The sequence below is a fragment of the Melozone crissalis genome, unplaced genomic scaffold (assembly GCF_028551555.1).
Source record: "Melozone crissalis strain CALT ecotype California unplaced genomic scaffold, PUWL_Pcris_2 ptg000013l_1, whole genome shotgun sequence".
NCBI lineage: Eukaryota > Metazoa > Chordata > Aves > Passeriformes > Passerellidae > Melozone > Melozone crissalis.
In genome coordinates, this window is record NW_026535791.1 from 47,217,967 (window position 1) to 47,228,665 (window position 10,699).

Below are 10,699 nucleotides of genomic sequence, written 5' to 3' on the forward strand. Positions count from 1 at the left end.
CATCTATTTCTCTTACTCTTTAAACTCTCTCTGTGCTTTTTTTTCTTTGCTTTGTAAAAGTTCTGAAGTGTGATTTGAAAATAAACAGAAAATATCCAGAATTCTATGCTTCTGTATAAAACATGTCTATTCATATATATGATTGTTTTATATATATATATAAAACATATATTCTGTATGAATTTTTCTAATTATGTCTTTTATTAATGCATTTTGAAAAAAGGAGGTAAACTTTTTATAAAATAGCATGGGCTTTTAAAGTACCAACTACATTGTGCCTGCTTTTAAAATCTCAAGATCTAAGGCTGAGCTCTTTAATAGTCTTTAATTACAGTTCTTGAGTATTTTAGCTTACCAATATTTATATTTAAGAGTCTCAAAATACTTAATTTCACTATTTTTCTTCTAATGGCTTTGAACAGAAATCATCAAAACCTAATAATTTTAGAAAAGCTCATTTGGCTGGATTTCTTTAATTATTACCACTACTAGTGAATGAATTTAGTGTCTGTTTTTTTCTGTTTAACTTCCCTAGTATGCACAGCAAGCTCTTCATCTAGTTAGCCACTGGACAGAAAAGCTCCATGTCAACCAGAAGCTATGGGAAATCTACATTTGTTGGTTTCTAGGTGTATCCAATCAGGATATGCTTTTAGGTGCTGTTTGCTCCTCTTAGACTGTAGTCTTGATTTTTTCTGAGATTTCTTGCAAGGATTTTAAATCAGAAAATTAAGTTAAGCAAGCGTTTAAAAGAAATGGCTGCAGCTAGGAAGTTTTGGTTTAGGCATTTACTGCTTTACTGTATAGTTATTTTTCCCAGTCCCAAGTTGTTTTTATCTTTGTTCTTGCTGTGTATTTTCTAGCCAGATTTATGCATTGCTCCAGGAGCACATCGTGTTGGTTTGTCACTTCTTCATTTCAGCCATTTTTTATTTATGTTAGGAAGAGAAAGGATTAATTTGCTGAGATTATTTCAATTTCTTAAATAACAGAAGTTCATGTTTCTTCATGATATAAATAGCATTCTGTGACCCACAAAATGTTTTATTATAGATTTGTGTTAGGTTCCAAGCAGACAAGAAAACAAATGAATTTAGTTTCTTGCTGCATGCTGCTGAAAAATAGCCTGACTCTTCACAGAGCTCAGCCAGTGGATTTACTGATGTGAAAAACGACCTAAAGCTAGTCAGAGATGAAAGGTTTTTTCCCTGTTAGGTTTGTAAAGCTCAGAGTATTTAAAGAATTTTTGATACTTACTTTTCACACTGGATATGGTACTTCCTCTGAGATTAGTCTGGATAGGATAATTTATCTCCTAAGTATAGGTATAGGGTTAGTGGGAAGGGCTGGTTTTTTTGTCTGAGAGGCATGGAGTTAGGGGTTTGGTTTAGGGTTTTTTTCCCAGAAAATAATCTATTGTGAATCCATTCTGTAATATTAACTGTAGGGTTAGGACCTGATCTGAACTACTTCAAGTTTATAGCTTTTCACGTGCAAGAAATTTTTTCCCGCTTTAGTGGAAGTAGCAAGTAACAGTATGTAAATGTAAGTATATACCTATATATACTAGGTCAGGATTGGAAGCGTTTTAAAATCATTGTTAAAATCTGCATTGTTTCTAAATAATCCTTTCTCACGTCCTGACTCAGAAAAGCATTAATATGCATGCTTGAGAAGTAGTACTCCTTAAAAACACCTTCAGAAGGAATGTTTTACTGAATCACAGCTTCCTTCATGCTGCTGAAAACACTGTTTCTAAAAAACCCAAGGAGTTTAAGAAGCTAGTTACGTATTTGCTTTAAATTTACCTGGTAATGTTGGTATGTATTTTTATGGCTGTTTAGTTGGTCACTTCATATCATATATATTTCAAAGATCTACTTCAAGGTTTTTCTTTGCCTTAGCATCTCTCCTGTATGAGGCTGTTATCTTAGAAATTTCTGCTTTTGCTGCCATCAATGCAGTCACTGTGCTGAGCAGCTCAAGATTACACAGTAGATAGAACACAGGGTGTCACTGCTACGTTAGTACTTTGACTATGCTTACTGCTAGTGCTGCTCTTTATATTGATCAGAAAAGTAAAGACCAGTGGCAAAAGAATTTGATTTTAACATTCTGCCTTTGATTTTGCTCTGTGCTGCTAGTATGCCGATTTTTTCCTGGCAGCAGACTTTTAAAAGTAAGTCGTAAGCTGGGGGGAAGATCACTTCCTATTACAGTATTACTTTAACTCAATCTCTGACTTCAGTAATATGAATAATGCATGGCTGATACTCATAATGGTCAAGTGGTTAATTCAATACATGAAGTTACCACACCTTTCAAAAGGCAAATCTTTTAAAATTAATGTAGGCCTTCTCATGTTTACTATAGGAATGTGATCTGCATTCATTTGTAATGAAAAATGTATTTCTGAACAAAGATTGACTGTATGTGTGGTCTTTTGTGATGTAACTCTATTGCATGGTTAATTAAAAGAAGAATATATGTGATATTTTAAACAGAAACCTGGCTGGCAGCAGATGGCTGACTAAGATTGAATTGGAAGAAATGTTGTTAGAAAAAGTGTCAGATAATGATGTAAGTAATTAATCTTCCCAATCTTAAGGAGGCTTGTGTCTTAAAAATATGGACTCTGGGTGTGTTTTTTGGACACTGGAAAGGTATTATGCAGAAGGAGGTGCTCTTCAAAAGAGATTTCTGTCTTCTGATGAAGTCTGTATATGTTCACAGCCTTGTCACATTCATGTTGTTTTGAAGTGACTTGAAGTGATAAAAAATGTGTAGACATTTTTTATCTAGCACAATACAGAACTCTTAAGAACTTTCCATTGTTATTACCATAATTTAGTTTTTCTCCCGGCAACACTGTGAGACCTAGAGCACTTGTTCCTTGTTATCTAATTATGTGGTCAGGAATGGGTTATAAGAATTTATTATAGAAATAGTCATTTATTGTTGTTACAGATGAAAAATAAACAGGGCTAGAACTGCTGTTACGAACTGTAGAGAAGGGGTAAATATTCAACACGGGGAAATGCAATGGATTTGTACAATAGCTAACCTGCACAGAGTTATTTAATATTAAGGATGACATGGTAATGATAGAAAAATCACAGAGGGCTTACTAGAAATAAGGAGCCCTTTTTCTTAGTGATTGACTACAAAATCAAATAACAGAAACAAGACAAAAAGCTGTATAGATCTGTGGTTTGATACAGATATCTCCTGTTACATTTTCCTTGGTATGAATATGGTGGGAGGGAGGAGTTTTGCAGTTTCCTCAGTGTCTGCAAACTGTATCATTCTGTAGGTTTGGAGTCATCCTTTCCATCTATCTCTGGGTATAAGACTATTCATCCTAATAGTCATACACTTTTTTCTCACTCAGAGCTTTTCTCTACAGTCCCCTGAAGAGCATTAGATTTTGTCACAGCAGGTTCAATCTATGTGGCCAGCTTTTGGAAGCTTAAATATGACAGTACCAGGGAATGTAACTCTATTTGTCTGAACATTCCAAGTGTTTTCTCACCTAGAAGCAGTGTTCCTCAATCTTGTCCTGTGAACAACAGCTTTGCAAAAATAGCATAACAGCAGCAAACATGCCCCTTTGCTCAGTTGTCATCTGGAGCAGTGGCATGTGATGGCTTGCTTGTCTGTGGGGGCTATAAAAAGGTTTCCAGCAGATTGTGGTCCATAAGCATCAGTTAGAAGTAGTTGTTGCAAATTCTCCATCCTGATAATACTCAGGACACTTTCTCTACCTTACTTGCAGAAGAAGCCACTAAGATTTCAGTATTTTCAGTAGCTCCTACATTTGGAATGGCTATTTTTCCTCTCCAAGTGCCAGGTCTAATTGTACAACCAAACAGTTTGGTGTTCTTCACTGCTTGGTTTTAGTACAGTCTGTACATGAGTACATTTTACATCTGTGAAAGTACATTGCAATAAACTTAGAAAAACCCCAACCAACCAAAAACTTACACTAAACACTTCTCTGTACTGGCCTCTCCCATGTAAGGCTACAAAGTCTGAGTCTATAGTAAAATGTATTGTTTAAATAAATTTGAAATGTCTCAGTGTAAGCTGCCAGTCTTTCCTGCTCAAATTCTTACCTTTTGCCACTGCAAGAAAAATTTCAGTGGTGTTTACATTATTAAACAAACTCAGAGCTATTGATTTTTTTCCTTTTGCACTCTCCAAGTGATAACTGTTGGAAGTTTTCTACTTCTAGAAAACTAGTAGTATCTATAATTTCTACATGTTTTTATTTCCATATTTCTGCTCTTCAAAGTCTTTACCACAAGTCTGTGTCATATCGTTAGGTAAAAGTAGTTTTCAGGGACTATTGTTAAGTTACAAGAAAAGTAGTAATTTTATGCTAGAGAAAACTCTGGTAAAGGAGAAAAGAGCAAGTACTTGTAATAACTGCTTGTAAGTGAAAAAAACTTCAAAAATCAAGTTATGATATCTATATGAAAAATCTTTTTTTGATGGTACGATACCACTTTATATCTGGTGACAGCTGTCTGGAGCTCCTGCCTGTAACACTTGGTAACAGGACATCCCAGCTTTTGGTACAAATGGGTTAACACACTGGTGTGTACTCTTTAATCACATGTTGAAGAACTTTGGAGGGAGGTATAAGGGGGAAGGAGAACCACACAGTAGCGAAGGATAATTTATTTCAAGAGGTTGCCCTTTAAGTCAAGTATCTCTTGAATTTTTAAATACCTTGATTGTTCAGTTTTAAAGGAAATCATAAACATTAAAGTAACTCAGCTTGAACAGCCAAAGATAGGCATTTTTTGTATATGTTATGAAATACAATCATTTGTGAGATTCAGTTCAGTGAAATAAAATTATTTCCAAATCAGGGAATATGCTGACTTACTAAAAAACAAGTAAAAATCTTTTCCTATTTTAACAAGACAATAATAAAATAATTAAGACATCCCTCCAGTGTTTTTTCTTTCTTTTTTTCAAGTGAGATGAACTTCATTCTAATACAGTAATCCTTTATTAAAAAGGAGTTGGTTATGCTTTGGAGTATAGTTTAACTGTTTTCTGAGGAAAGAACTAGATGTCTTTAGTCACACAGAAAATGATGCAACTGCTTGCTGTTCTTAAATCAGCATGTAGGTGCAAAAATGTCATCTTGTCAGAAATCATCAATAAAAGTGAAGTAGGAAAGATCCATTAAATAAAAATAGAAAGTTTTCGCAAATGCAATTACACTTGCATACTTTAATGAAGTCTTGTTGTCTTATAGTATTCAAGATTTATTCAACTCTTGCAAAAATTGGCGACATTGCCATGTGCTGACATCGAGGAGAAGTACATACAGAAGTTTTCCAAAGAAGTTCCTGTGCAGTTGCAGAAGGTGGTTGTTGAGCCCTTGCAGCATGACGAGCGAGGAGTGGCCTTCAGCACTGGGGAAGGTAAATCATTTCATATTGGTTTGTAACGATGCAGACTTTTTTCCCCTTCACACTGCTTTCTTTATATAATGTGCAACACTGCTGAAAGTGTCACTACTTCATTTTATATGCTCATATATATGTATACTGCATGTATAGCTGTTAGTGATGTTATGGAGCACCAAGTTCAGACATGGAGACTGGTCAGAAAGTGCAGTTTTTTGGCCCAGACTCCTATCATGCGGTTTTTCTATGTATTTTTATACAGTGATAGCTTTGTAGAGAGGACCCCATTGGGTTACAGGGTGTAGGATACAAAAGGACTTTGAATTTTGGGCAGAGCTGACTTCTGAACATAAAGAGTAGAGGACTGCACAAACAAACATGAATAGTTCCATGGATGTAACAGTGTTGTTGCTTAATAAAAAAATGGCATGCTTAGACTAGTGAGTAACCTTTATCATGATTTTTGTAGGCAGTCCAGCAAGGGGAAACTTTGAAGATGCAAAGAATAAATTGCAAGGCATTTGGATATTTACAAACACCTAGGAAAATGTGAAGAGGAAATTTCTAAATATGGGACAGAGATGGACAATGGGATATTGATCATTCATACTGAGATGGAGGGGATGTTAGGCAAAAGCCATGAAGGTCTCTGTATCTTCTAAACACAGGCTGTTACGTTTTCGTTGGAGAGACACACAGCTGGAAACAATATAGGATATAGGATATGAGTGATTGCAGGGAAAAAAATGTGACAACAACATGTATAGAAAAGGCTGATGATTTTCTGGACAAAGCATGTGTACACACACTTTATGCTGTACATTTGAGAGGAATCTTAGAGATTATGGGTATTATGCAGCAGGCAGCAGATGATAATAAGAACAAAGGCCACAGAGAATTTGAGGGGCAGAATGGCTAGAGAGCTGCTTTACCTGGGTTGTTTTCAGGATTACATGACAGCAAAGATGTGAGAGCAGCAAACTGTGATTTAATTTGCGCTGGTTTTCAGTAGTATCTTCAGAACAGTAGTTAATGAAGTTTGATGAGCATGCAACCCCTGTGATTTAAGAAAAGCCACCAGGTTTAATGAGTACAAAACCAGTCTTGTTTGTGCCCCATCACCCCCAAAATGAAGAAGAATGTCTTATTTGTTTCATAATTCCTTTATCAAAATGATTGCTTCCTTTGTGCTGAAGGAGGTTGGTTTCCCAACACACACTTCTCCCCTGCTTAACAGACATTGATTAAAATATATTGAAAGATAGTTGTCCTTTGTTTGCATTTTTTTTTCTTACCTCAGCCTGTAAAACCAAACAGCTGGCACTGTATGAATGTGATGAGATTTGTTTAATTACTTGGGCACTTGAAGTTCTGGAGAATATTGAAACCTCATAAAAGATTTTGTTTAATTCCTTTAAGGTAAAAGAAAAACTGCCAGAGCTACTGTAGTAGTTTATGACAATGGGACTGGAAAAATTACAGTGAATGGAATAGACATTTTACATTACTTCCCAGTGCTGCAGGACAGGTGAGAGCACTATGAAATGCTGTATTTTACTGTCATTAAATTATTCCAGCAAAAGTAATGCCATACAGTTACACCTTGATGCTGTATTGAGTCTATGTTCTTGTCTCTGTATACCTGTGTGTTTCATAAAAATGTGTCTTGCATTTCCTCCTAATTTTCAGGAGTTTACTGATAGACAAACCTTGCTCTGTGCTCCTTGCCTCACCTTTTCTGAAGGGATGCAAAACGCAAGAGCACAGAGTGTTCTAATAGTTGAAATTTTAGTCCCCTTAGAAAGGGCTTGAAATTTATTTTAAAAATTAATAATAAGCATTATCATTTCTAAGTGTTTCACAAGAGATTTGCAAATTGCATGCATGTGTAATTACTCTGGTATACAGTAACACAGTGGAAGCAGACAAGGTGAGGCTTTTCATATAAAGCTTCAGATTTTGGAGGATGTGCACTATCTGATATAGAGAAGACTTCTCATTAGGCTGACATAAAGTTTCTATTCCTAATGTGATTTTTATTTTTATTTCATATTGTGGTTTTTAAGCTCAAGAATAAAGGGAGAGGTTGCTCAGTTTCAATATCCAGAGCTGATGGATCTTGGCTTCCTTAGAGAAGCAGTGGAATAAAAGTTAGTTGTAAAACTGATCTTAAAAGTACATACCATTGGCAGTTGGAATATGCTCCTATCTGCTAATTTCCTATTGATTTGGATGAGATATGAATGTCTTTCTGGATCTCTGCCCAAAAGTTAACTATGTTTTTTAATATACAATGATAAGAAATGTGCATAGCATAGAACTTCATGCGCATGAATTTTTAAATTTTTCTTCTTTTTTTTTTTTTTTTTTTTTCCCTTAGGGAACAGTTGTTGTTCCCTTTCCAGTTTCTTGGCAGAATTGGAAAACATGATATGGTTTGCACAGTCTCTGGTGGAGGAAGATCTGCACAGGCTGGAGCAATACGTTTAGCCTCTGCAAAAGCCTTGAGGAGTTTTGTGACAGAAAAGGAGGTGGAATTCCTGAGGCAAGGTAGGAATTGAAATTATTTCAATGTTTCTTAATGCGTTTCTGGTAATTAACAGAATTAATACAAGGATCATTAAGGATCAGATTTGAGTAAATAATCCCAGTGAAACCTTGTGTATTGTATGGAAGGGATGTACATTGATTTATAGACTGTTTTCACTTTTTTCTAAGCATCATTTCTGTATGTATTGGATGACTTCTCAAGCATTTTTCCAGCTGTTCATGACCTCTTTTAGGTCTGTTAACCAGCTTATATTGCCTCAACATAGAATCACAAAACATGAATTGTATTCACTACTAAATAAATTTGGATCAGACATTAGCGAGCTGTAAGATACCGAGATTGTGGTTTGTTTTGCTTTGCTGGTTGTGTCTTTTTCGTGTTTTAAAAAGTTTTCTTCTCCAGCATAAATGCCAGAGGGTTGGCTTTGAAAAGAGAGTAATCAGCAACATACTGCATGCAACAAGCCAAACTGAGGGAGCTTCTTTCCTCTCTTGCAGTATTTAGTGTGTACAAGTTACCTAGATAAGATAGGATTTATTTAGATAACTGCAGGATTTGATGCTTCTCAGTGATGAGATGCCTATGCCGTTTCAGCAAATGCAAAGTTATTAACTGTGAGCTTTTAACTATGCTCTTTCTGGACTAGTAGCAAGAATACCTGCTTGTATTAGTGGCAGAACATCTGTGATTTTTTCACTCTATTTGCCAGCCATGAAACAAAAGCTGTATTCATGCTTTGCAACAGGTTTCTTTGACTGTACCCTTTCAACGCTGGCAAGTATAACTTGCTAGGAAAACCCTTGTAAATAAACATTGAGTTTGGTAATGAGTTTGGTATCTTTACTGAGATCAGGTAATTGTGAACATGTTTGGGACATTGCCAAATATACTTTTCAGTATATTTATATATATAAATATATTTGTACTCACAAATAAATGTACCACAAAACAGTGGTCTTCAGAACAGGGAATGTGCAACTAATCCTTTGGGATTCTGTAAGAATGTGCTGTATATAATTCATAAGTAAATAAATACATATATTTGGGAGTATATGCTCAAAAATGCTGCTAGGACTGCATGATCAAAAAAGTTTGAAGACCACTGCTTTAAGGGCTTAAGCAATATGGGTAGATAAGAAACAATGAGTGGTTATTTTAGTGATGTGTAAAGGAAAATATGAATGAAGTTCAGTTACTAAAGAGAAGTTAGAGGATCTGATGACACTCCTTGGAGTGTTTTGTGGTTCTGAACCTTTAGCCCTCTGGATGATACAAATTATGTTAGTGAAAGTCAGAGTTATTTGCTCACACATAGCATACCTGTAATATTAACTGGTAGCAGTAAATAAATGGGTGCTTTTCTGTGTTTTGTAGCTGGATTACTAACAGTTGACCCACGTGTGAAGGAACGAAAAAAGCCTGGTCAAGAGGGACCCAGACGGAAATTCACCTGGAAAAAGCGATAAGTCTTGAGTATTTAAAGAGTGACAAAGTGCTACCACAATTTCAAAACATACTGATTTATGATTTATAAGTGTTGTATGAATATATTTAGTAATAAAGACTTTTTTCCCCTTTATAATTATTATGTCTTCTGTTTAAAGAGCAACAAACAACTCTAAATTTATTTAAAATTGTGGAAAATCATGGTGCAATTTGATGGAATGCTAAATCTAAAATAGTTGCCAAGTGCCAACTTTGCATCTTAACTCCAATGAAGTCGATAACAATTTATGAAACTGTTGGTGGATTATAGCTTCTAAAAATCAGTTTATTTGTTTAATGATTTGGCAGTTTAAATTCTGAAATTAGGCAGCCCCTAACCAGGTATTTGGACATCTTCAATGTGCCTCCCTTTGTGCTCGCAGGTATCTGAGGATAAGCAACAACTTCCTGCCTAAATTGTGGTGGAGCTGAGAAGCCAGTGAGAATAGTACTGACAATTGAGAGGATGTTGAGAGAGGAACTGTCACAGAGGATAACCTTTGCCTGTGGAATCAGTTGTCTCCAGGATGCTTCCCCAGGTTAAGTAGGGAGTGATTCAGAACAAGTACCTAAATTTAGGTTCTCTGAATCATCCTCTGGAGGAGTCAGTTTTTCTGTTCTTCCCCCAAATGCAGAAAGAGCTGGAGGGATTAAGCTGAAGTTGTCTTTTAGAACACTCTTCTCCACCCCTTAAATCTCAAGGGGCCTGTTCAAGGAGGCGTGTTCTGAATATGGCTAATGCACAAAGATAGCATTGGACTCTTTGCCAAATACAGTCATAACTTTTCTGTTTTAAAATCAGAAGCAGGAGGTGATGACAGTCCTGCCCACCTCGTGTCTATAATTGTAGCCTTCCAAAATAGATTAGTGGTTACAGTGCTCACCCAAAAGCTTAAGGTTTTGGTTTATTGCCAACTTCCTTCCTGGGACAGAGGTCAAATACTTTCAAGGAAGAGCATATCCTTCATCTGTCCTGTAGGAAGTGGACCACAGCAAAAAAGAAGATAAAGTTTATCTCACCAGGAAAAGCAGAAAAACACAACTCAGTGGTTTTAACACAGGGCACTTTCCAGCTTTCTTTTAATTTAGAACACGTCAGTACTTGGAATTCTTTCTCCCAGCCAGATTTTTTTAAGCTCTAGAGTACCTGCTCTGCTTCTTACTTGCTGTAGGTCATACCAAAAGCCACACCTCAGAGGTCACAAAGGGTGCCAGCAGGTCACTGCAGGTGATAAGC

General features: G+C 36.0%; 1 protein-coding gene across 1 annotated transcript in view; it reads left to right on the top strand.

The window, feature by feature from the left end:
* MRPS9 (mitochondrial ribosomal protein S9) overlaps window positions 1-9,559 on the top strand; it is a 33,966-nt gene extending 24,407 nt beyond the window's left edge. Inside the window, exons 7-11 of the mRNA XM_054272139.1 lie at window positions 2,505-2,580; window positions 5,273-5,441; window positions 6,846-6,954; window positions 7,807-7,976; window positions 9,352-9,559. Coding sequence (XP_054128114.1) covers window positions 2,505-2,580; window positions 5,273-5,441; window positions 6,846-6,954; window positions 7,807-7,976; window positions 9,352-9,443 — 616 coding nt within the window. The 3' untranslated portion in view covers window positions 9,444-9,559. The remainder of the gene's footprint in view (window positions 1-2,504; window positions 2,581-5,272; window positions 5,442-6,845; window positions 6,955-7,806; window positions 7,977-9,351) is intronic.
* The last annotated feature ends 1,140 nt before the right edge of the window (window positions 9,560-10,699 follow it).